This window comes from Narcine bancroftii, chromosome 3 (assembly GCF_036971445.1).
Source record: "Narcine bancroftii isolate sNarBan1 chromosome 3, sNarBan1.hap1, whole genome shotgun sequence".
Lineage (NCBI taxonomy): Eukaryota > Metazoa > Chordata > Chondrichthyes > Torpediniformes > Narcinidae > Narcine > Narcine bancroftii.
In genome coordinates this window covers 132,472,388-132,500,075 of record NC_091471.1, presented here as the reverse complement: position 1 = coordinate 132,500,075, position 27,688 = coordinate 132,472,388, and the positions used below count along the sequence as shown (strand labels likewise).

Below are 27,688 nucleotides of genomic sequence, written 5' to 3'. Positions count from 1 at the left end.
TCACTCCATCGAGGACATCTTAAAAAAGCAGCCTCTATCCACAAAGGCCCCCACTACCCTCCTCACTCTGCTACCATCAAGAAAAGGTACAGGAGCCTAAAGACAAGGATTCAACGGCTTCATCCCTGCTGCCATCAGATTACTAAATAATCAATGAATTAAAGACAGAGTCTTATTTTTTGTGCTCTATTATTTTTAAATTTCGTAGTAATGTCGTATGGTTATAATGAATGTTTACACTGTGATGCTGCCACAAATCACCGAATTTCATGACTTGTTCAGGACAATAAATTCTGATTCAAGTGGATGATCCATCTCTTCTTCTTCTCCTCAGTGACAGACCTTCCATATTATATTAAGAAACAACTAAATACATTTAACCCTGACAATACTCAAGCACTGATACTCAAGACCTGCTTTCCAGAACTTGCTGCAGCCTTGGCCAAGCTTTTCTAGCACAATTACAAGATTAAATTCTACCCAACAATGTGGGAAATTATCCAGGTATGGACAAAAGAGTTGAAATTGCAAAGGTAAAGTGAGTAACTATCCTTTATATTAAGATGGGGTTTGATTGGGTATTACATCAAGGAGCCCTGATTGAACTGGTGTTAATTGGAATCAGGGGGACAACTCTATGCTGGCTGGAGTCACTAACAGCACAAAGTAAGATGCCTATGGTGGTTGGAGGTCTACCTTCTCACAGGAAATCACTGCAGGAGTTCCTGAGGGCAGTGACTCAGGCCCAACCATCTTCAGCTGTTCCAATGGCTTTCCTTCAATCATCAGTTCAGAAATAGGAAAATTCACTAATTGTTCAATGTTTGTGGTTTCTCAGATCATGAATCAGTCCACATCCAAAAGCAGCAAGACCTGGACAATACCCTGGCCTGAGCTGGGATCATGGGTGACAAGTAACATTTGAACCACGTAAATGCAGGCAATTATGATATCCAACAAAGGAAAATCCAGTTATTTCTCCTTGGCATTCAATGGCATCACTATCAATAGACCCCCAACAATCAATATTCTGGGAGTTACCACTGACCAGAAATTGAACTGGAAAAAGCAATATACAAGAATGTAGCTGCAAGTCTCGGAATATTGCATCACGTATCTCATCTCTTTACTCTGCAAAGTCCATCCACCATCGACAAGGTTTAAGGTCAGGAAGGTGATGGAATTACTTCCACTTGCCAGGATGAGTGCAGCAGCTTCAACAACACAAGCTCAATACCATTCAGGAAATATCAGTTCATTTCATAAGGCACTCATCCACACAATACTACTTATACCATCCACAGAATGCACTGCAACAACTCAGTAAGACTTTGTCGACATGCCTGCCAAACCTACAATCTACACCAGCTGGTAGGACAAGGGCAACAAAAGATGTCTTCCAAGCCCCAGACTATCCTGACATTGAAGTACTTCACCATCAATGGGTCAAAATAAATCCTGGGAAACTTCCTGCGTAACAGCATTGAATCTGTGTGGGTTTCCTCTTGGTGCTCTTGTTTCCTTTCACGTTCCAAAGACATACAGGGTCATATTAATTGGTCATATGGGTATGTGGGCACATAAGCTGGAAGGGCCTTTTACCTTGCTGAGTCTCAAAAAAAATGATTGATCATTCCTCAAAGCACCAGCCTTGAAAAATTCTGTCTTGCTACCTCAATCTGAGCAGTTATATTCAAAGAGCAAGCTCAGTGAGCAAGTTCAGTTTATGGGGCAATGACAAGAACAGCCCAATTTATCCATGTTCTATTCTTAATTTAAAAAGCAAATCTCTCCCTCTTTCTTTATTCCTCTGCATTCAGAGCGAATCTCAATTGGCATTTTTACTCAGGAGTAAATGAGAAATACCAAAAAAAATTACCTCCCGAGTGGCTGGTCACACAGACAAGGCATTTAAACCACAGTTGCAGTGCTTTCGGAGCTGGACATTTGAGATGGGGGTAGGTTAAGGTGGGAGTAGGTCAACCGCCCCCCTCTCCAATCACCGTCATTCTTCATCCTCGCCCCCATGAGTACCCCTCTCTTACCTTTGGTGGAAAGGTGACTCAGCCCCCAGCGGGAGAGAAACAGGCAGCAGCTGGGCTCAATGCTAGAGCAATGGGTGTCATCCTTACCCATGATCCCCCACGCAGCTGGCTCAGGCAAAGCCGTTCTAGCTGTGTGGGGGATTATGGGTAAGAAAGGTGGCCATTGAGCCATTTCCGCCTGCTTCTCACTACCGCCACCTGCTTCTTGCTGCGACGCTCAGATGAACTCTGGGCTTGGCAGGACTGCACCTCTGCTGCCACGTCTGGAGCTAGATTAGGGCGGAGGGGTCGGGGCAACAGACAGCCAGGGGGTGGGGGCAACAGATAGCCAGGGCTAGGAGCCCATTTTTGGAGTGCCTGCAGTTTATTTAAATTGCAGACAGCAGCTCTGTAAAAATCTGTAATAAATTCTGTCTTGGCATTTTAAACTGCCAGCGGAGCAGCAAATTTGCACATTTTTTCTGGTTCTCAGCAGTTGTATAGAAGTGCTTAGAAGGCATTTTATACCATTTAGGGATAGGGGAGAAACAAGTAAATTATGGAGTGGTAATAGCAGTTATACATCAAACAACTTTCTCACATTTTGAAATAAAGCCCTCTTGCATTATTCATTCCACAAATCAACAACACACACCCTTGAGGCCCCAAAATGTTAACATTCCGAAGTAACAACTTGTCAATGACACCATACAAACAACCTTCATGTGTTTGATGTGCTTGAACAAGAGGGAATATGAAGCACTGCCAAAGGGGGCGGGGGAAAAAAGCCTTGAAATATCACAACACTGCTTTCACTCAACAGCAAGATGAGGGTAGAGATATACTTGTCTTGCACTTATAGGGAAAACAAGGTACACATTGCTAATTTGCAAAAGAGCTGTGTGTACAGATATTACTTCTCCCTTTGTAGATTTTCAGTTTCCTCACAATAGGACAAATAATTATCACATTACAGCAAAATGTTTAATAGAATTATCGTACCAATTTGACTACAAATATCATATGGGCATTGTAACTTTGGATCCAAGTAAAACTGATCTTATCCTTCAATAGTACCAGTAGTTTTCAAGCTATTTATATTCTAGTCCAAAACATCCTTCCGGGCAGCTTACAAGTTGCCATAGTGACAGCAACATATACCACAAACTCCTCTTTTTTCCCCCTATTTCTAATAGTTCTACAGCTGCAATGTTCAGAGCTTTTTTATTGTCCAATATCCATATCATAAAAGATTTCAAGCCAAGTGAAATAATTAGTGGTGGGATGGAGGAAATGGGGAAATCCTTGGTCATCGTATAAAATTTGTCAAATATTTAATTTTTATGTGCATTTAAACCAGTGTTTACTGACACTGATAATTTACAAAAAGTACATTTCCCTTCATAAAGGTTTCCCTAAGTTAATGACTGCAAAGTTCAATTACTATTGAAACAATCATTCCATAGTTCAGCCAATCTGAGAGGTGAAACAATGTCTGAAGATACAAGTGTTAATTATGCAAGAAAAATATTTTTCTTCCAAGATACAGCTTACCCTACTTAGCTTATAAACAGTGTGCTCCTCCTCCATTTCCAGTTCAAAGCCCAGAGGATCAGTATCAAATTATATGCTTTTTAAATATGTTATTAAATCTCCTCATTAAAAGATAACTGATAGTTGGGTACAAGTGGATGGATACAATGCTTGCACTATTAATTGCTTCTAGCTACAAGATTAAAATTGGGTAAATCATAATCAACTCTAAATTCTGAGAAAGATCTCTTTGTCCCAGTTTTCTAAAGCAAGGACAGACAGTATCCCAAGGCTCTCAAGGTCATCTACACTATTAGAACAAAGAGTCTTTGAAGACAAGAGAGATGTTAAGAAAACAAAGGGTCTTTCATAGAATAAAAATTCCCATATATTCAGTTTTAAATTATTATGCCATTACAATAACATTGCTTTTTTCAGAAAGCACACCTGCATCCTGTGCTTTGAATACAGTGAACTTTTGGATTTGCTGCTGTTAGGTCTGCTTTGTTCATGAATGAGTGAGACAAACACCAGGCTGAGTCGAAATCAGGGTTCTTTGTTCTTTATTACCGGATTGTAACACTTGCGACTAACAAAGTTAGTCGGAGAATGCATTCTGCCGTTATCAGCAAAATGGTGATTTTTTATACCCTTGGATATGTGCTTAGAACATCATCATATCATTACTTGTCCAATGACTAAAACTGTTGCTATCCTTTCCCTGCTAGCTTCCTGCCTCTCAATCCATCAATGTCTCTCTTATCTTGTAAGTACAAGGATGCATTCTGTTACTCCTTAGTACTGGGTGACTCCTTCTCCGGTCCCATCTCATGATGTTTTACCTAACAGGAGTACAAGGACACCTCCCCTTCTTGTTACTGCCCTGTACAGGGTAACTCCCTACACATTCCCATCTCATGATGTTTTACCTTACACTGCCCAAGGAAGCACTAAATTTCTTAAATTGTCAGATAATATCCACTTTCTCCTGATTAAATGAAAGTCAAAAACTTAGGTTTGTTTCATACAGATCATTTTAAAACTTAGAAGATTTGAAAGGATGTATCCTTAGAAAAATACAATTCAGGCAAGTTTGGAGGAATGAGGCTGTAAAAGTATAAGATACATTCTACATTAAATGAGACCAGAGATTTAAAAGCAAAGGCAGTAAGGCAATATTGAAAGATGGGAATTAAATGATTCCTTGAGGTGTGCATTTACTGCTGAAGATGTCAAAGGCAGTAATTAAGTAATGAACTGGTGTACAAGAGTAAAATGCTCATCTGCCAATCATCCCTGCAAACTCTTGTGGCTTCTTCCATTACCTACCAGCCAATGTCCCTTCCTCCATTAATTCTGCTATCTACTTCCCTCTTCCATTAATTCTGCTATCTACTTCCCTCTTCCTTCTCAATCCTGATATAGGTCTCAACCCAAAAAATAAACTTGTATATTTTGCCTCCCTGAACCAACTTAACCTAGTGAGATCTTCTAGCAATTTGCTTTTGATTCTGGATTCTAGCATTTTTTCTTGAAGATTAATCTTTAAACAGAGGCTAAATATCTTTTCAGTGCCAACCGCTCAGTCCAAGATTCCGCCCTGCTCCAGCACCCTCAACAGCCCCTAAGGCTAGAGCTGGATGAGGTCCTCACCCGGGATGAGACATAAAAGGTAATTGAACAACTGAAAAGTGGCAAAGCAGCAGGTATGGATGGAATCCCCCCAGAAGTCTGGAAGTCTGGCGGCAAAACTCTGCATGTCAAACTGCATGAGTTTTTAAAGCTTTCTTGGGACCAAACAAAACTGCCTCAGGACCTTCGTGATGCCATCATCATCACCTTGTACAAAAACAAAGGCGAGAAATCAGACTGCTCAAACTACAGGGGAATCACGCTGCTCTCCATTGCAGGCAAAATATTCGCTAGGATTCTCCTAAATAGATTAATACCTAGTGTCGCCGAGAATATTCTCCCAGAATCACAGTGCGGCTTTCACGCAAACAGAGGAACTACTGACATGGTCTTTGCCCTCAGACAGCTCCAAGAAAAGTGCAGAGAACAAAACAAAGGACTCTACATCACCTTTGTTGACCTCACCAAAGCCTTCGACACCGTGAGCAGGAAAGGGCTTTGGCAAATACTAGAGCGCATCGGATGCCCCCCAAAGTTCCTCAACATGGTTATCCAACTGCACGAAAACCAACAAGGTCGGGTCAGATACAGCAATGAGCTCTCTGGACCCTTCTCCATTAACAATGGCGTGAAGCAAGGCTGCGTTCTCGCACCAACCCTCTTTTCAATCTTCTTCAGCATGATGCTGAACCAAGCCATGAAAGATCTCAACAATGAAGACGCTGTTTACATCCGGTACCGCACGGATGGCAATCTCTTCAATCTGAGGCGCCTGCAAGCTCACACCAAGACACAAGAGGAACTTGTCCGTGAACTACTCTTTGCAGACAATGCCGCTTTAGTTGCCCATTCAGAGCCAGCTCTTCAGCGCTTGACGTCCTGTTTTGCGGAAACTGCCAAAATGTTTGGCCTGGAAGTCAGCCTGAAGAAAACTGAGGTCCTCCATCAGCCAGCTCCCCACCATGACTACCAGCCCCCCAACATCTCCATCGGGCACACAAAACTCAAAACGGTCAACCAGTTTACCTATCTCGGCTGCACCATTTCATCAGATGCAAGGATCGACAACGAGATAGACAACAGACTCTCCAAGGCAAATAGCGCCTTTGGAAGACTACACAAAAGAGTCTGGAAAAACAACCAACTGAAAAACCTCACAAAGATAAGCGTATACAGAGCCGTTGTCATACCCACACTCCTGTTCGGCTCCGAATCATGGGTCCTTTACCGGCATCACCTACGGCTCCTAGAACGCTTCCACCAGCGTTGTCTCCGCTCCATCCTCAACATTCATTGGAGCGACTTCATCCCTAACATCGAAGTACTCGAGATGGCAGAGGTCGACAGTATCGAGTCCACGCTGCTGAAGATCCAGCTGTGCTGGGTGGGTCACGTCTCCAGAATGGAGGACCATCGCCTTCCCAAGATCGTGTTATATGGCGAGCTCTCCACAGGCCACCGTGACAGAGGTGCACCAAAGAAGAGGTACAAGGACTGCCTAAAGAAATCTCTTGGTGCCTGCCACATTAACCACCGCCAGTGGGCTGATACCGCCTCAAACCGTACATCTTGGCGCCTCACAGTTCGGCGGGCAGCAACCTCCTTTGAAGAAGACCGCAGAGCCCACCTCACTGACAAAAGACAAAGGAGGAAAAACCCAACACCCAACCCCAACCAACCAATTTTCCCCTGCAACCGCTGCAACCTTGTCTGCCTGTCCCGCATCGGACATGTCAGCCACAAACGAGCCTGCAGCTGACGTGGACATTTACCCCCTCCATAAATCTTCGTCCGCGAAGCCAGGCCAAAGAAGAAATATAATAGGAAGCAAACTGATAGTGAAGAGCTGCAAAATGGGAGAGGAACCTTGATAGAATTGGAACACAGGAATCTAGTTGAAAAAGCTGAAAGTTCAGAACTTTAATTGCAGTTTTTTTTAATTTAAAATTTAGACATACAACTCTGTAACAGACCCGATGAGCCTGTGCCAATTTACACCCCATTAACCTACTGTAATGGATTTGTGTTAACCTTTTAAGGTTAAACTGTATTTCTCATAAAAATTACAAAGTTAAAATAATGTATCTGTATTTTTAGTAAATTAGCTGTGGGTTGGTATAGGATCACATACAGCACATTTATAGAAAACAATTGTTTTCTGAGAAGCAGGTTCATTCATAGAGTTGATGTGTCTTGGACAGACAGAGCTAATGGATTTCAAGTCAGTCTTAATTATTCAAGAACTGCTGAGGAAGCCATCTGTTTTTAATCAAAGCCATTTAAGCTGCTTGAACAGAGATGAGGTCGGAGGTTGTTATGGGTATGGAATAGTTTTCAAAAAGGTCCAAAATTTTGGCAGAAATAAAACCGATGGTCATGTGGTTTCCACGAATTGGGACTCACCTTGATGATGATGTGACAGTCACATGATTTGGAGAAATATATTACCGAATTCAGACATTTTGAGTTTCAGTTTAGGAAGAGTTAAGTTTAGAGAGTAAAGAAGTCAAAACCCGTGAAACAGGGTTTGAAACCTTTTGCAAGACAGAGTTGAGTTACAGTAACCAGAATTGGTGCTGTTGTGTGTTACTCCTAGGAAAAGAGAAAAATAGAATCAGTGGCTTTTGAAATAAGGAACACCATTTTACTGTCTCTTTGGAAAAGAGGACAGATTTCGACTGGGTCTATTTTTGTGTATGGTAACTTCATTTAACCCTATCTGGGATTTTGAATTCATCATGGAAGAAGATGGCCACTGTGAGTAAAAAGGCCTGAAGATACAATGTTTAAAAGCGTTTTATAATGATTTCTGAATGTAAGACCTTCAAAGAAAACTAAAATGATGCAGATCTTCTAAAGATAGACTTTCAGAGTGGAACATTAATTACACACACACATGCTTACATTTGCACATTGTGGGGTTAAATTTAGGGTTAAGTTAAGTTTAGAGCTATGTAAGAAATGTTACGCTGTTAATAGTTTAATTAAAAACTATTATTTTGAATTTACCATTTTCTGGTGAATTTTCCTTTGCTGTTCCTATGTTAGCACTAACAAAGTCCCTTTAGTCCTAAACAAAATTTAAAAGGGTTGTTATTTTTTAACACTACACTCTGATACATTCTTGAAGGTTGGGAGGAAACAGGAGCACCCTGAGAAAACCCACGTAGACACGGGGAGAATGTACAAACTCCTTACAGACAGCACAAGATTTGAGCCAGGTCTGGTCCCAATCATTGGTGCTGTAAGGTGTTGTGCTAACCGCTACGCCAACCATGCCATCTCAACCTTCAGAGATTAGGATGAAAGCAGATAGGTGATTTTACTAAGTTAGAGTTAAGCAGACTGTGATATCAAATATGCCAGAAGCTCAATTCAGTAATAAAAAAAAGCCAAAGTTGCCATGAATAATGATGGCTGAAGAACATGTCAGTGAGTCATTGTTTGGCCAAAGGTTAAAAATTGCCCAGTATTAAATTTTAAACAGAAGGGCAGACAACAGATTGACAAAGGTAGTAGATGGCAGGATCATTTGGATATACATCCAAATGAAGACAGGACGAGAAAGTAATCAAGGGTATGGCACCTCCTCTCTCACTACCATTCAGGGCCTCAAACAGTTCTTCCAAGTGAAGCAACATTTCACTTGTGAATTGGCAAGGGTCATCTACTGCAAATGGTGCTCCCATTGAGATCTCACCTACATCAGAGAGACTGGGCGTAGACCAAGAGATCGCTTTGTTGAGCACCTTGGCTTGGATCTCCCAGCGGCCACCCATTTCAATTCCCTATCCCATTCCCTTGCTGACATGACCCATGGTCTCAGGGAGGAACAAGACCTCATCTTCCATCTGGGAACCCTCCCAACCAGGTGGCATTAATTTGTTAAAATCCATCTCCCTTCCCCCTCCCCCACTTCTTCCCTCCATTCTGTCTATCTCCCTTTTCCCTGTCTCCTTTCACACAGACAAAATCAATTCTCACCTCTCCCTTTATCATATCTAATTAACACCTCTGGACTCCTCCCCCAACCAGCACTGTCTCTATTCTCAGATTTCCTGCATTTTGCTTATTTTTTGCTTATTCCTTGAAGAAGGCCTGAGGCCTGAAACATCCTTAAGTTTTATGAACGCTGCAAAACCAGCTGAGTTCCTCTAGCATTTCAGTGTGTTTTTTAATATTTAAGTAAAGGTTGAATCACAGGAGAGCATAATTATTGTCACTGAGAAGAGAAGCCATTGGTTAGGATCAAATAAAACACCTAATCACAAAAACTCAATGCATCAAGTTAGGCTCACTTTAGTTGGGAATGATATATCAGCTTGCAGTTTTCAAAGGTCAATAGCATCATTCTTGTTTATATGGGACATTATGAAGCAGCAGTACCAAAAAAGAAATACTATCATCTGTTCGTTTATTTACCATGGGATGTACATACCTGCAAATTTTCTACCAGAATTACAAATTTAAAGATCACTTCAAATAACAATTTGTCAACAAGTGCTTTACACTATTTATGAAAAGTTAAATGCAAGCTCAGGCTTGCAGAAACACCCAACAAAAAACGATTCTTCACCATGAATGTCAATCAATAAGAAATCTAATAAATAATACTTAAATTTTGGCTAAATATTAATTATTCCCAAGAAATCAATAGAGAGATGGGTGTTGGGTTCCAGAACTGGCCACGGTATTATCACTCATGAAAGGGCAAATTATACACAAACTGGAATAACACAAAACAGCTGGATTGGTTTTCTAAATTCTTATAAAAATACAATTAATGTGGTATTTTCCTGCTAATGATGAATTATTGCTTTTCAAATCATTTGATCGATTTTCAACTTTGAAGAAATAAAATATATATTTTTTTAGAAACAGAAATTCATTGACAAATTGCAAACAAAAGAGTATGCCACACACAGCAAACATTTACTGGGGTTGGAAGAAGAAATTGGTCTTTCTTCCATGTGCAGAAATGGGTGCTGGTCAGGGTAGTGGGAAACAAATGAAGTCTCATCATAATAAAGCAGTCAAGAAGCTTGTAGCTAACCTGCCACATTAGAATGTGTTACAGGGGAAGGGGCATGGATGAAAAACAAGTGGAATCTGGGCTTTCAATTATTCTAGAATTGTAAAAGGCTGGAAATAATGCATACATACTAATAATACATACTTGTAGATTCACCTCAAACATTTCATTGATGGGTAGTACCAAAAGAACCAGATGTTCTTAAGATATTAGTGTATCCTACAATACAACATCCAAAAACCAACTCCAAGTAATATGATGATCACAAGAGCAGCCAAATCTTTTTAGAACCACATGCCAGGGACAGTTGGCATGAACTGATTTATACGACAAAAACCAAATGAACACAAAGAGTTTTAAGGGTATCTCTCACACACAATAGGAGCAGGACTAGGCCAATGGCTCAAGATACTTCAGCCACAATTCCTCTTTGGAGCCCATTCTCAATAACCCACAATTCCAAATATTTATCCATCTCCATCTAATATGCATCTTCCCTCCTCCCCCTCAGGGGAAGATTCTCCAACCTCTGCAAAAAAAAAAAAATTATGCACCTCAGTTTCAAATGACCAGCTCCATTTTTTTTTAACCTCAGTTAAAAAAATCCTCAACATCTCCTTGAGCACACTCAAAATGCTGGAGGAACTTTGTGGGTCAGACTCCATGGAAACAATCAAATAGTCAGTTTCAGGCCAAAACCCCTTCATCAGGAATTATGTCCCTTGCCAAGCCCCCTTAAGATCTTAACATAACATAACAATTACAGCACGGAAACAGGCCATTAGGCCCTTCTAGTCCGCACCGAACCAAACACCCCTTTCTAGTCCCACCTCCCTGCACAATGCCCATAACCCTCCATCTTCTTCTCATCCATATACCTGTCCAACCTTTTCTTAAATAATACAATTGACTCCGCCGCCACTATTTCTCCCGGAAGATCATTCCACACAGCTACCACTCTCTGAGTAAAGAAGTTCCCCCTCATGTTACCTCTAAACCTCTGCCCCTTAATTCTTAACTCATGTCCTCTTGTTTTAAACTTTCCTCCTCTTAACGGAAATAGTCTATCCACATCCATTCTGTCTATCCCTTTCATAATCTTAAATACTTCTATCAAATCCCCTCTCAACCTTCTACGCTCCAAAGAATAAAGACCCAATCTGTCCAATCTCTCCCCATACTCCAGATGCTTAAACCCAGGCAACATTCTGGTAAACCTTCTCTGCACTCTCTCCACTCTGTTTATATCCTTCCTATAATTAGGCGACCAGAACTGCACACAGAACTCCAAATTAGGCCGCACCAACGTCTTATACAATCTCAACATCACCTCCCAACTCCTATATTCCATGCAATGATTGATAAAGGCCAGCATACTAAAAGCCTTCTTCACCACCCTATTCACGTGAGTTTCTACCTTCAGGGAACGATGTACCGTTACTCCTAAATCTTTCTGCTCTTCTGTATTCCTCAATGCTCTCCCATTTACCACATATGTCCTATTCTGATTCTTCTTACCAAAATGAAGCACCTCACACTTATCAGCATTAAATTCCATCTGCCATTTTTCAGCCCACTTTTCTAAGCAGCCCAAATCCCTCTGCAATCCTTGAAAACCTTCTTCATTATCCACTATCCCACCTATCTTAGTATCGTCTGCATATTTACTAATCCAATTCACCACCCCATCATCTAGATCATTAATGTATATAACGAACAACAATGGGCCCAATACAGATCCTTGAGGCACACCACTGGTCACCGGCCTCCAACCTGACAGACAATTATCCACTACCACTCTCTGGCCTCTCCCTTTCAGCCAATGTTCAATCCATTTGACTATCTCAAAATTTATACCTAAAGACTGCACCTTCCTAACTAACCTTCCATGTGGTACCTTATCGAAGGCCTTACTGAAGTCCATCTTTTGTGTAGTCTGCCTAAAGAAATCTCTTGGTGCCTGCCACATTGACCACCGCCAGTGGGCTGATATCGCCTCAAACCGTGCATCTTGGCGCCTCACAGTTTGGCGGGCAGCAACCTCCTTTGAAGAAGACCGCAGAGCCTACCTCACTGACAAAAGGCAAAGGAGGAAAAACCCAACACCCATCCCCAACCAACCAATTTTCCCCTGCAACCGCTGCAATCGTGTCTGCCTGTCCCGCATCGGACTTGTCAGCCACAAACGAGTCTGCAGCTGACGTGGACTTTTTACCCCCTCCATAAATCTTCGTCCGCGAAGCCAAGCCAAAGACAAAGACTGAAGTCCATATAGACAACATCCACTGTGCTACCCTCATCCACATTCCTAGTCACCTCTTCAAAAAATTCAATCAGATTGGTCAAACATGACCTTCCTCCCACAAATCCATGTTGAGTGCTCCTGATCAGACCCTGTCTATCCAGATGTTTATAAGTACTATCTCTAAGAATTTTCTCCATTAATTTACCTACCACAGACGTCAAACTTACAGGCCGATAGTTGCCAGGCTTCCTCCTTGAACCCTTTTTAAATAACGGAATCACATGCGCAATGCGCCAATCCTCCGGCACTATCCCCATATCTAATGACATTTGAAAAATTACCGCCAGAGCCTCTGCTATTTCCTCCTTCACTTCTCTCAATGTCCTGGGGAAGATCCCGTCTGGTCCCGGAGACTTATCCACCTTTATATTCTTCAAAAGCCTTAAAACTACACCTTTTGTAATCTCTATATTCCCCATATTTACCCAATTTGCTTTTTTTAATCCCACATCTCCCAATATCCTTCTCCTTAGTGAATAGCGAAGAAAAGAAACTGTTCAATATCTTCCCCATTTCTCTAGGTTCCACACACAGTTTTCCACTCTGATTTTCTAAGGGACCAATTTTGTCTCTAGCTTTCCTCTTACCATTAACATATTTGTAGAACTCTTTTGGATTAGTTTTCACCCTGCTTGCCATAGTTTTCTCGTACCTTCTTTTAGCTTTCCTAATTCCTCTCTTAAGATTCCTCTTACATTCAATGTATCTTTCAAACATCTCCTTAACTCCATGCTTCTTATATCTAATGTACGCCTCCCTTTTTCTTCGAACCAAGTTTCCAATATTCCTTGAAAACCACGGCTCTCTCAAACCTTTTGCCCCTCCTTTTAACCTAACAGGAACATAAAGCTTTTGCACTCTCAAAATCTGATCTTTTAAAGACTTCCATCTCTCTACTACATCCTGCCCATAAAACAAATTGTCCCAATGCACACCCTGCAAGTCCTTTCGCATCTCCTCAAATCTAGCTTTTCCCCAATCAAAATCCTCAATCCTTGGCCCTGATTTCTCTCTTTCCATAATGACATTGAAGCTGATGGCATTATGATCACTGGACCCGAAGTGCTCGCCAACACTTACCTCCGTCACTTGACCCATCCCATTTGCCAACAGTAGATCTAACACTGTTCCTTCTCTGATCGGCACCTCTACATATTGTTGTAAAAAACTATCTTGCACACATTTCACAAACTCTAACCCATCCATTCCTTTCACAGAATGTGTTTCCCAATCTATATGTGGAAAATTAAAATCTCCCATAATTACAACCCTGTGCTTATCACAAATATCTACTATCTCCCTACAGATTTGCTCCTCTAGGTCTCGGTCCCCTCCGGGTGGTCTATAATACACCCCTACAAGTGTAACCTCTCCTTTCCTACTCCTCAGTTCCACCCAAATAGCCTCCGTGGATGTGCCCTCTAATCTATCCTTCCTCGGCACCGCTGTAATATTTTCCCTGACAAGCAATGCAACCCCACCTCCTCTTGCCCCTCCGACTCTATCACACCTAAAACAACGAAACCCAGGGATATTCAGTTGCCAATCACATCCCTCCTGCAACCATGTCTCACTAATCGCTACCACATCATACTTCCAAGTATCAATCCACACCTTCAGCTCATCCACCTTTTTTACAATACTCCTGGCATTAAAATATATGAATTTCAGGGATTTCCCATTTTTTAATCCCTGTTTTCCCTCATCTTTAAGAACAACATTATTTACTTTTCCTGCCAATTGCCCTTCATCTTCTTCCAGAGCATTTCCCTTCTCTATCACCTGCCCATCCATATTCAAATACTTACTACAAACTTTCATTGTTTGCATTCTAACCTTCTCCTTACTGCTCTGTACTATTTTGTTCCCTCCCCCCAACCATTCTAGTTTAAAGGATCCTGAGTAGCCCTAGCAAATACCTCTGCCAGGATTCTGGTCCCCCTGGGATTTAAGTGTAACCCGTCCTTACTGTACAGGTCACATCTCCCCCAAAAAAGGTCCCAGTTATCCAGAAACTTAAAACCCTGCCCCTTACTCCACCCCTTCAGCCACGTGTTAATCATCCACCTCATTCTATTTCTATTCACACTTTCACGTGGCACAGGGAGTAATCCAGAGATTACCCCCTTTGCGGTCCTTCTTTTTAACTCCCTACCTAACTGCCTGTACTCACTTTTTAGGACCTCTTCTCTAATTCTCCCTATGTCATTGGTACCTACATGTACCACGACCTCTGGCTCCTGTCCCTCCCACTTTAGGATATCTGGGACACGAGCAGCAACATCTCGGACCCTGGCACCAGGGAGGCAAACCACCATCCGGTTCTCCTTGCTGCGTCCGCAGAATCCCCTATCCGTCCTCTTAACTATGGAGTCTCCTACCACAATTGCCCTCCTCTTCCTTTCCCTCCCTTTCTGAGCTACAGGGGCCGACCTCGTGCCGGAGGCACAGCCACTGTCACTCCCCCCAACCTTGATGTCCCCCTCAACAGTGCTCAAAGAGGCGTACTTATTGCTGAGGGTTACATTCACAGGGCTCGTCTCTGGCACCTTACGTTCTTTTGTCCCTCTCCTAACAGTTACCCACCTTTCATCCTCCCGTGGCCCTGGCGTGACCACCTGGCTGTAACTCCTGTCTATGACTACCTCTGTTTCCCTAACCAGCCTGAGGTCATCGAGCTGCAGCTCTAGTTCCCTAACACGGTCCCTGACAATCTGCAGCTCGACACACCTAGTGCAGATATGGACATCCGGGAGTCTGGAAGACTCCAGGACCTCCCACATCCGGCACTCCCGACAACACACAGCCTTAACGCTCATCCCTTACCCCAATGAAGAAGTAATGAAGACTATCTTAGCTTTCTCTCCGCCTGCTTTCGCCGAAACCTGATGAGCCAAAGCCTGGAAGTCCCACTCCTTCACTGGGCCTGCTGAGCCAAAGCCTGGAAGTCCCACTCCTTCACTGGGCCTGCTGAGCCAAAGCCTGGAAGTCCCACTCCTTCACTGGGCCACTCACTCGCTGGGCCGCTCGCTGTCCCTCTTATTTATTGGCCTTTTACCAATTAACCCCTTCACACTCTCCTGTACGCTGGCTCGACCAATGGCCGCCTCCGACGCCGACTCCTCCCCGCAGACCCTGGTAAGAGACTTTTAAAAAAGTTTTCTTACCTGCCCCGGACTCTTTTCTTTTCTGTCCTTCTCCTCTCCTCTCCCTACTGCTAAGCTCTGTCCCCAGTAAGAGTCTTTAAAAAGACCTTACCTTCCCGTCACACTCTCCTGTACGCTGGCTCGACCAATGGCCGCCTCCGACGCCGACTCCTCCCCGCAGACCCTGATAAGAGACTTTTAAAAAAGTTTTCTTACCTGCTCCGGACTCTTTTCTTTTCTGTCCTTCTCCTCTCCTCTCCTCTTATTTCAATAAGATTACACCTCATTCTTGAAAACTCCAAAGACTCCATACACAATCAATTTAACCTCTCTTGATAGGACAACTCTTATCGAAAGTACATACTCTTTGAACTGCCTCCACAAACACTATATCCTTCAACATTTAACACCTTGGATAATTCTAACGCAACTTCAATTTCTAAACTCCATCCCCACAAGGAGATGAAAAATGAATTAAACAGACATTTTGCATCCACCTTCACTTCAGAGTAATTCTAGCAGCATCTCAGAATTAGCTATAAATTAGGAAGAGATGAACACTTACAGAGAAGAAAAATTACATTCACCATGGAAATGGTGCTGAGTAAATTGCTAGAGCTGTAGTCTGGTGTGGTTGTGAGGGACTTCATAAAATTGCAACAGTCACTGAGAGATGGTTGATGTGTCAGTTTTAATTTTCCAAACTTGAACTCATTAACGAGAGAACTGGATTGGAAAACAGTAAATGTGATACCATAATTCAAATAAGACGCACCAGGTTTCATGACAGTTTGCAGGGCAGTTCGGAAACAAGATGGCAAAAATCAACATGACTTTGTGAAAGCGAAATAGTGTTCAATCATTTTACTGGGTTTCTTTTAAATATATTGAGCCGTATTACTTCAGTGTAATACAAGTGGGAACACTGTTGAAGTTACAATCAGAAGAATTCAACAGCTGAGCAGGCACAAGGATGTGAGTGGTTCCCTCTTGCTCTTATTTCACATTTTGTGTTACTCAGGGAAGCCTTAGCTTTTCTATTTCTTGTCTAAAATTACTTTATTGAATTGGAAATAACAACAAAGCTAACAAAGAAAACAAAGTATATGTGGATAAACTCATGGCACAAAGGGAACATTAAAAAAATTACTAAAATATGAAACAAATCTATGGGGCTAATAGGTGACAAATCCATTGGATTCCACTAGCATTCAGATACTCAAAATAAGAAATTTGCAGAAGCACAGATTGCAATCTTCCAAGATTTCCTCTATTTTAGAAAGATCTCTGGATTGGAAAACTGCTAGTCTAAAATCGATATTCCAGAGGGAGGCAAAGAACAAGCAACAACCTGCAGGCCAGATAAACTAATGCCTCTCATTTGGATATTTTTGAAATTCTTTTTAAAATATCCTGCTTCTACCACAACGATATGCTTACGCAGAATCAACGATTTTGTCAAAGAGAAATCCCATTTGATAAATTCATCAGAATCCTTAGAGCATGTAACAACCAACATGGATAATGAGAGGCATTGATTTAGATTTCAAAAAAGCATGAATATGCAAGATGCTCCTAGCACTGGGGTGATACTTGCATGTTTGACCAACTAAAAAATGTCAGGATAATAGCTTGCAGGTTGGCAAGTGGGATATCTCACAAATCAGTGTTGCAGTCTCAACTCTACTTTGTATAAATAACCCACTTAAATGGCAATGGCAATACAAAAAAGCAAATGAAATGCAAGTTGCAAACAGGAGACAAAGAGGCAGCAAAGGGATCAGATACATTAAATGAATGGGCAAACATGCAGCAGACAAAGTTTAATTTATGGAAATAAATAGAAAACCAAAATGTTGTACAAATGGATCAGAGAGCCAAAATTAACATTCAGGTGCAGCAAGGAATTTAGAAGATGACGTAACACTGGTCTTTATTGCAAAGACAGGGTATTAGAGAACTTACACCTGGTAAATTATGCTCAGTTTGGGATATACCAAAATTGACATCAGTTTGGAGAATATACACTTGTTCATTGCTGGATTAAATGGGCAGAAGGAAGAGAGCTCAAAGGCCTATTCACACTGAAATTTACAAGAATATAATATGCAAGGTTCTGAGGGCATTTCATACATGAGATGTTAAATCAATGTTTTCCTTCATGGAAAATCTACAGGATATAAGACTGCCCTTTCAAGGCACAGATCAGGAACATGAATAGTGGTCATGAATCTGTAAAATTCTTTGCTCCAGGCCCACTCATCTAATAATTCATGCCACACATATTTTGTAGTTGAGGCCATGATCTAACGAAAAGAAGGTATTTGAAAAGTCACATGCGTGCATGATCCAATGATCATTGGGGGAAAATCAGAGGTGGAGAGGGTGAGCACCAATTCCTCTACTTACTTAGAAAGACTGAGGAAATTTGCATGTCCCCCATGTCCCTTAACAGCTTCCATAAGTCCATTATCAAAAGTTAACCTTGGGAGTTACTATCTCAGAGGATCTTTCCTGGACCCAACACACTAATGGCATCGTGAAGAAAGCACGACAGTGCCTCTACTTCCTCAGGAATTTGCAGAGATTTAGTAAGACATTGGAAAACCTGGAAAATTTCTATATAGATGTGTGGTGGAAAGCGTGCTGACCAGCTACATAATAGTCTGGTATGGGGACACAAATATACCTGAGTGGAAAGCCATGAAAAAGGTAATGGATCATGTCTGATCTATATGTTTGGGATTGTCCAAAACAAAGATTTTTTGGAACAATTTTTCCAAATTCTATCAGAAATTCTCAGCATCAAATTGAGTCCTTGCCCTTGTATTGCTTTGTTTGGTTATTCTCAACAGGAAAATATTTCCTTGAATCTAATTCAAAAAAAGAGTTGTAGCTTTAACTTCACTGATAGCCAAATGAGCAATTTGGATTAAATGGAAAGATAGTTTACCACCTGCTCATATGCAATGGATACAGGATATTATGTCTTGCTCAAGTTTGGAGAAAATCAGATATAATATTAAAGAAATTATGATTGAATTTGACAAGATACAGGGCCCATTCATGGAATATTATCATAACTTGATTACATTGAGTGCTCTGGGGGCTACTGCTCATTGTCTGGAGACCGAACCTTGATTCTTTGTTTACTTTTTGTTGATGACCATGTTTAGTGGGAGGGGTAGGATTAGTATGGTGAGGGGTGGGGGGGGGGGTGTTCTTTTTTTTTAAATCTTTCTTTGATTTCAGTTTTCTTTCCTTTTTTCTTTACAATCAGAAGAGATAATTTTATTTAGTTATTTTACCAGGAATACATTTCAATAATAGAATATGAACCAGTTTATCTCAATGAATTTCTATTATATATGAATATTGTAATCAAGATCATGTATAAATTCCTTATGATTCATATTCTGTATTTTTTATTTCTCTCTCCCAAACCAATAATATATTAAAAAAAGGTAGTGGACATAGGTCAGCACATTACAGGCAAAATCCTCCCCACCCTCGAGAATATCTACAGGGAACACTGCCAACTGAGGGCAGCAGCAATCATGAAAGACCCAGACCACACATTCTCTGTTCTCATTGCTGCCATCAGGAAAGAGGTCTAGGTGCCACAAGACTCGCACCACCAGGTTCAGGAACAGCTGCTACCCCTCACCATCAGACTCCTCAACAACAAACTCAATCAGGGACTCATTCAAGGACACTTACTTTTGCAATTTATTGATTATTTTTTTCTCTTTATATTGCAGTTTATTTACATTTCTTTATTTGTTTAAATGTGTACATTGAGTACAATTTTTTTTGCACAACAAATAAGTGGTAATTCTGCCACACCTACGAGAAAAAAAATCTCGCGATAACATGTGATGTCATACAGGTACTGAAAATAAATCTGAATCTGCCTATACTGTCATCAGGAGAAAAAAGTCAGTCACTTCAGAATGGGATTTCCTGCAAAGCAACCAAGTGTTACCAATGCAAATATTTCCAAATACTGTGTTGCAATTGGAACTTACGTTATGAGTACAGTTACAAGCAGCAAAGTTGTTGCAAAGCAGCTTCTTCGACAATCAGCATTTTTCTTTTGTCGCTGATGCAACTCTCCTCCACAGTTGTCACAGCAACGGCACATGCAGAAACACAGGCCCAAAATAGGCATGAGTAGAATAAACACAATTCCCAAAGCTGCACAGATGATGAAACCAATCTCATAGTATATTATCTGTTTCAAAAGGAAAATATAACAGATTCATCATCATGGAAATGTAACACCACAAATCATAAAAGACAACCTAATCTTAATTTCAATACATTAAAATGATGCAATAAATAGACTAAATATAACTAAAGTATTCTGTCTGTATTAAAATGCTTTTTACCAAAAAGCTCAAGTCCCACTGTACCAGGTACAATGTAAGGGTTCTTCAGCAAACAAGCTAGCTAGTCAACTGTAAGATTGATACAGTTGTTCAAAAGAAGAGGGAAGAGCAGTTTATAGACTTGCAGCCAAAAAAAATAGCATATAGCAAGGGAAGCATGAGAGCACAATTATGGAGTTCAATCAATAGCCTAATGGTGGCTTCTTCCCTGCATCCTTTAAGCTCATCGATGTGCGATTGCACACTCTTGAACCTTCACCTCAAAGGGTGGACGGAAAAAGTGTGCCTGGCATGAAACAATTCCTGCAGTACATTGGTCATTTTTTTTAGGCAGTAGATGGGATAAATTGAGTTGGAGCAGAGTGAGGTTTGCATGACGTTCTGAACTGCATTCACTTCCTTCTGCAGCTTCCTCGGATCTTGGACAGAGCAACCACCATACTAGGATGCTTTTGATAATGGACTTGTGGAAGTTATTAAGGGACATGGGGGACATGCAAACCTTCCTCAGTTTTTCTAAGTAAACAGAGGAGTTGGTGTGTTTTCCTGACCGTCATTGGAAATAGTTACTCTCCACTAAATTGAAGCTGTCATATCAACAAGGTTGGTCCAGGGCCCACCATTGGAAATAGTTACTCTCCACTAAAATAGAAGCCATCTGCTAAGTAAGAGAGTCAAGAAAGCACACCAATCCCTTTATTTTATTGGACATTAAATAACCACTTAATAAAAAAATTAGGAAATCAGTTATTAAATCTAACACAAAGATAGGAGTAGAGCAGAATAACCCATAGTGGATGGCAGCTACCATAATGGGTACAGAATTTCATTTGTACTTAGGCTCTTTTACATCCCTTGATATCTTTACCCAAAACAAGGGGAAAAGCACTAATGTTATTCATTGTAATATTGTTCTGGAAAATCTCCAGAAAAAAATTCACTATATCTCTTAAACCAATCTTTCACGATAAACCATCCCATGAATAAAATCACCCTTCAAAGTTAACCAAAGATTTTGTGCAATATTTTCTGAAAATTTAATCCTTCAAGGCATCATTTGAGCAAATCTTTGCAGTATCTCCTCCAAATTTATATTTTTTTTGCTGCACTGAGTTTGGTGATAAATTACAATCAGATCTTTTTCTAAGAAAAAGTGAAAACACAGCAACAAAAAAACCAAAGTGGTTGGCTATTCCTTTAATAAGTACATTTTTGCACCATGAACAATAGATTTCCAAATTCTGCAAACAATATTCAAAAATGTACCGGAGGTGAAGGTTAATGGGGTGTAAATTTGGCCGCATAGACTCGTGGGCCAAAATTGCCTGTTACTGTGCTGTATGTCTAAATTGAAATTTTAAAAATTTAAATATTAAGCTTCAAGAGAAAAATGAACACATACTGAAAGGAAAAATTAGGGGACTTGCATTTCCATTTCCTACCCTATTTGCCCTCTTGTAATACTTACAAATGGGTTACCTATGTTTCCACGTACAATTCATGTGTTTCAAAAGTTGTCATAAATAAATTAGGTCTGAAGTCCATACAACCCAAATAATTAATAATTTTTATCAACTTAAAAAGTAACCAGACCATCAAATATTTTAACATTTATCTCAACGTTTGACCTTGATCACTAAACCAAAATAAAAGGATTAATTTGTACATTAAAAAAAAGTTTAAGAAAAAATGTACCTGTAGCGTCAGAACAACATTTTCTGGCTGTGCAGCCAAATTAGATGCATTTAAATAGATGTAATGATGCATGCAGAACAAAAAGAAATTAACAAAATTCAAACATCATGGAATAACATGATCTCAAAAACAGTGTACAACAAAGAAATGTGGTTTTAAAATTCAAAGAGTCAATGCCAATGTCCCAATAACAAACTCAACATGCCACATCACTACAAACATCAATTTAAAACAGTCAAATATTATAGAATAGATCAGACTGTCTAATTAACCATTACCTCTTGGTACTGCTGTAGGACTTGTCTGTAGTTCTGTTTTATTACCTCAATGACCAATTCTGCAACAAAGAAAAAATATGCAATTTTAAGTAGTAGATCTTTTACTCCCTTGTTGAATATTTTCTGTAGATTCCAATCACTGTAATAGTTATCTGATACATCTAGAAGTTCATAATGTAAAATAATTAAAATGTACTATTATAATGCATTATAAAGTACAGTATAGATAATTGTACCAATCATTCTGTGCAGGGAAACGTGCAAGAGGAATAGATACATTATAATTTTCAAAATAACCAATAAAAAATCATTTCTAGCTCATAGATTAGAAAATATTCTACCAATAATTATCGATTCCAACCAAACTAGTTTTATGAAATATTGTTATTCTTATTATAACATACATTGATTATTGAATACCTTATATTTACTCTCTACCCTAGCAATAGAATGCGTTCTTTCATTAGATGCGGAGAAAGCATTTGATTGGGTGGAATGGGTATACAGTTGATATTTTAGGAAAATTTAACTTTGGTTCAGATTTCATTGATTGGATTAAATTACTTTATTCATGTCCTGTGGCTTCAATTCACAACAATCTAAAATGTTTAGTCTTCATATGGGAACTCGGCAAGGATGCCCTTTAAGCCCATTGCTTTTTGGCATGGAGTACTGGAACTCTTAACTGTTGCTCTTTGACAATGCATAGAATTTAAAGGAATAACTAGAAGTGGAGTTGAACATAAACTCTCTCTTTCTGTGGATGATCTTTTTCTTTTTATTTCAAATCGTGAGGTTTTATACCAAATATATTAACTTTCCCCAATTTAGCTAGTTTTTGGGTTATAATTTAAATTTGCACAAAAGTGAACCATTACCCCTAAAAGGATCTTTTTCAAGGTATCCTAATTTCCCATATAAAATAGTGAAAGACCAATTCCAATATTTAGGAATTATAATTATGAGAAGTTATAAAAAGTTATTGAAAGAAAATTTTTTGATCTTACTTAATCAGATTAAAGTACTATCATCGGGAAGGTCAGCCTTATCTATTACAATGATTGGATGTTATCAATTTGATTAAAGTGAATATACCTTTTTCAAGTTTTACCAACTTTCATCCCTAAATCCTTTAATTCATTAGATCCAGTTATTTGGCGGAGAAAAAAAAACACATAAATAAAGGCCATCTTCAAAGGACTAAATGGAATGGGGGATTATCACTTCCAAATTTTAGATTTTATTATTAGGTGGTTAATATAATTGTACCAATCATTCTGTGCAGGGAAATGTGCAAGAGGAATAGATACATTGTAATTTATGTATTGCAATGTATAATACATAAATTACAATGTAATCTACTCTTATTCTTAGATTTTGATAAATTAGTGAATCGTCCTTCTTGGATAGAAATTGAACTGAATTTTTCTTTTAAAAAATCATCTATGTTGGCAATTTTAGGCCCCTTTTTACCCTTTTCCTTTCCTAAATTGACATATAATCTGATAATGAGAAATAGGTTGAGAATATGGGCTCAATTCAGAAAATATTTTGGTTATAATAGTTTCTTGCTTATTGGTCACATTATAGGTTTTAAGGAATGGTATAGATTCGGTATCAAAAGTTAAAGATCTTTTTATTCAAGACAAATAGAGGAAATGAGATTGCTGACATGACAGAATTGATGGGCCAAATAGCCAACTCCCATACTGAGAAAACACCAGGCCACATATTCTAAGATTGAGTGGTGCAAGATGAAAGGCAGATGGGAAGATGTATTTATAGTCATTATTCTTCACTTTTATGTTTTACAACATGTAGTGAAACATGATCCTTCATGGATGGAATAAAAGGCAATCCACAATTCAGCTAGAAAAACAGCAAAAAAAAGGATAAACTTTGGGCCAAAGTAGTAATCAGCTTCAGAAATGTTCAGTTAGAGACACAATGCAAACATGATCACAGTCAAGATCAGAATCAAATTTATTGTCATGATACATCACGAAATTTGTTGTTTTGCTGTAGCACCACAGTGCAAATATTGCTATAACTTGCATTGAAAAATAAATAAATTAATGCTAAAATGAGAAAAAGTGAAGTAGAGTCTGTGGTTCATTGTCCAATCAGAAATTTGATGGCAGAGGGGAAGAAGCTGTCCTTATGCCGCTGGGTTTTTGTCTTCAGGCTCCTGACCCTCTTCCCAATCGTAGCAGTGTGAAGAGGGTATGGCCTGGAGGTCCTTGAGGATAGAGGATGCTTTAAGACGCAACCTCTTGTAGATATCCTTAGTGGAGTGCAACTAATTTTTTTTCCTGTGCTGTGCATCGACACCTCCATACAAGACAGTGATGCTACCAGTCAGAATTGTCTCCACAGTACACGTGTAGAAATTTGCAAGTCTTTGGAAGGCATACCAAATCTTCTCAAACTCCTAATGAAATATAGCCACTGGCAAGCCTTCTTCATGATTGCATTAACAGAGAGGCCCCAAGACAGATCTTCAGAAATGTGACACACAGAAACTAGAAGTTCTTGATCCTTTCCTTTGCTGACCCCTCAAAGAGGACTCGTTTGTGTTCTCCTGATTTACCCCTCCTGAAGTCCACAATCACCTCCTTGGTTTTACTCACGTTGAGTGCAAGGCTGTGGTGGTGACACCACTCAAATAGCTGATCTACCTCCCTCCTATACACTTCCTCATTACTATCTGTAATTCTGCCAACGATCTTAGTATCATTGGCAAATTTGTAGTAGGCATTTAAATTGTGCCTCATAAGTAGAACAGTGGGCTAAGCACACATCCTTGAGGTGTGCTGTGTTGATTGCCAGACTGAAAATAATAATTCCTGTAAGATCAATTTCAATTGATGAACTTTGGGGAATTATCTTTTCAGCATGTATTACATTTTCTGTAGAAGACAAAGAATAATAAAGTATTATCTCAGCAAGCAATAACAGTTCCCCTGACCTAGAGCAGTCTCCATAATGTTTGGGACAAAGACACTTGTTTTCCTTTATTTGCCCCATGCTCATTTGAAATTTGTAATTAAACAATTCACATGTGATAAAAGAGCACATTCCAGATTTTATTCAAGGTTATTTGTATACCATGTAGAAATTACAGCACTTTTTATACATTGGTCCCTAATTTCAGGGCACCGTAATATTTGGGACATAGCAATGGTATGGACCATAAGACATTACAGCACAGAAACAGGGCCCTTCTAGTCTCTGCCAAACAATTTTTTTTTGCCTAGTCCCAACTCAACTGCACCCAGTCCATAGCCTTCCACACCTCTCCCAACTGTGTACCTGTCCAAATTCTTCTTAAATGTTAAAATTGAGCCCATATTCACCACTTCAGCTGGCAGCTTGTTCCTCACTCCAACCACTCTCTGTGCGAAGAAGTATGTATGTTAAAGTAGTCATGTTTAGTACTTTGTTGTACATCCTTTGCATTCAATGACTGCTTGAAGTCTGTGATCAGACATTACCAGGTACTAGGCACCTTCTCTAGTGATGCTCTGCCAAGCCTCTACTGCAACCATTTTCAACTTGTTACGGGGACTTGTCCACTTAAGTTTTCTATTCAGTATATGGAAGACATGCTCAAGTAGATTTAGCTTGGGTGACTGACTTGGCCATTCAAGAATTTTCCAGTTTTTAAGCTTTGAAAAAATTCTTTGTTGCTTTTGTAGTATGTTTGGGATCATTGTCTTCCTGTAGGATGAAGCACCATCCAATGAGTTTGGAGGCAATTGCTCAAACTTAAGCAGATAAAATGTTCTTACGCACCTCAGAATTTATTTTGCTACTGCCATCAGTCATAATGAAGATAAGTGCACCAGTACCTGTGGCAGCCATACTATATATGCCCAGGCCATAATACCCCCACCTCCATGTTTCACAGATAAGGTCCTATGCTTTGGATCTTGGCCAGTTCCTTTATGCCTCCACACTTTGCTCTTGCCATCCCCCTGATACAGGTTATTCTTGGTCTCATCTGTCCACAAGACTTTCCAGAATTCTGCAGGCTCTTTTAAAAACTTCTTGGCAAACTGTAATCTGGCCACCGATGGTTTACACACTGCAACATTGCCTCTGTATTTCTGTTCATGAAGTCTTCTGCAGCACTAGTCTTTGACACACCCACACCTGCCTTCTGAAAAATATTTCTGATCTGTCAGACAGGCATTTTGGGATTTTTCTCATTATGAGAATTTTTCGGTATTCTGCAGTGGAGGTTTTCCTTGGCCTCCTAGTTCCTTTATGATTACTGAGCTCACCAGCACACTTTCTTCTTAATGATTTTCCAAACTGTAGATTTTGATAATCCTAAAGTTTGGGCAATGTCTCTTACTGTTTTATTCTTGTTTTTAGCCTCATAATGGCTTCTTGATTTTCATTGGCACAGCTCTGGTCCTCGTTGAAAAATGGCAACTATAAACTCCAAAGGTCATCAAAAGCTAAGAAGCAAGTCCAACTCTCTTATACCTGCAATTAAACAAACCTGAGTACTCACAAACACCTATGAAGCCAAATGTCCCAATATTATGGTGCCCTGAAATGAGGAGATTATGTACAAAAAGTGCTGTAATTTCTACATGGTTAAACCAAAATGTATACAAGTAACCATGAATAAAATATGGAATATGCACTTTAATTACATGTGAATTGTTTAATTGCAAATTTAAGACTGTGCAGCACAGGGACAAATAAAAGGAAAAATGTTTCTTTGTCCCAAATATGATGGTGGGTAAATGTTAGAAGCCAATTGAGACAAGCTTGACCTTCAATCAATCTCAATCTCCCACACTAATTACCCCAGATTCCACCATTAACCTGCACACCAGGGGGTCAATTAATCTATTAATTATGTTAGTTTTTGGGAGGAGAGATGAAATCAGAGCACATCAAGACAGCTATGCAGACACAGGAAAAACATGAAAACTCCCCACAGACAGCACCCAAATTCAGGATTTAACTCATGTCTCTGTCACAGTAAAGCAGCTCTACCATCTGCATCCTTTTGCCACTCTTGAACTTGGATCTCAAATGGTCACCAATGAACATTCTGCATTGGCCCACAGTAAATACCCAAATAAAGTCAAGACACAATTTAGTTTAACTGTCAAAGTAAAAACTGTCTTCTGATGTTTGAACAAACTTATATTGGAGGGGGGTGGGGGTGGGGGGGGAGTATGGGATAATGTAATCAATGAGTCACTAATCTTAATACCATGTGATTAAAAAGGACACTTCACTTAACTAATCATTGGCTTCATTTTTCACAACTAGCCTGCTCTATATTTTATTAATCACAAAGTAACAGGAATTATAGACACATACAATAACCTAAAGCTATTATATTTTGCTGAAAAGTAATCTATAAAAAATGATAGTTAAAATCAGTCCACTTCAAATAACAGAAAATTCATGATACAGGTACAATACCAACAGGTGCTTATTGTATGCTTTCAAGGACAAAAGTGTTTCCATAAATGATTTCTATATTTTTTAATTAAATAAATATTTGATGAGACAATTGTTTCAACTTCCTCAATACTTTGCAATTTTAAAAAAAGGATATGTTGAAGCCCTTTAAAAGGAAGTGATGGAAGAAAGTGTTCTAATGGTTCAATTCCATTAAGA

General features: G+C 39.7%; 1 protein-coding gene across 19 annotated transcripts in view; it reads right to left on the bottom strand.

Annotated features, from left to right (window-relative positions):
• The window catches only part of prom1a (prominin 1a), a 239,385-nt gene that overhangs the window by 108,815 nt on the left and 102,882 nt on the right, over positions 1-27,688 (bottom strand). For 11 of the 19 annotated variants that reach the window (XM_069925152.1, XM_069925151.1, XM_069925132.1 and 8 more), the window contains exons 4-6: positions 22,037-22,095; positions 21,759-21,785; positions 19,701-19,906 (exon numbers count right to left, since the gene is read on the bottom strand). In XM_069925152.1, the coding sequence (XP_069781253.1) occupies positions 19,701-19,906; positions 21,759-21,785; positions 22,037-22,095 (292 nt within the window). The remainder of the gene's footprint in view (positions 1-19,700; positions 19,907-21,758; positions 21,786-22,036; positions 22,096-27,688) is intronic. The other 8 variants (XM_069925136.1, XM_069925138.1, XM_069925144.1 and 5 more) reach the window with 1 other exon arrangement.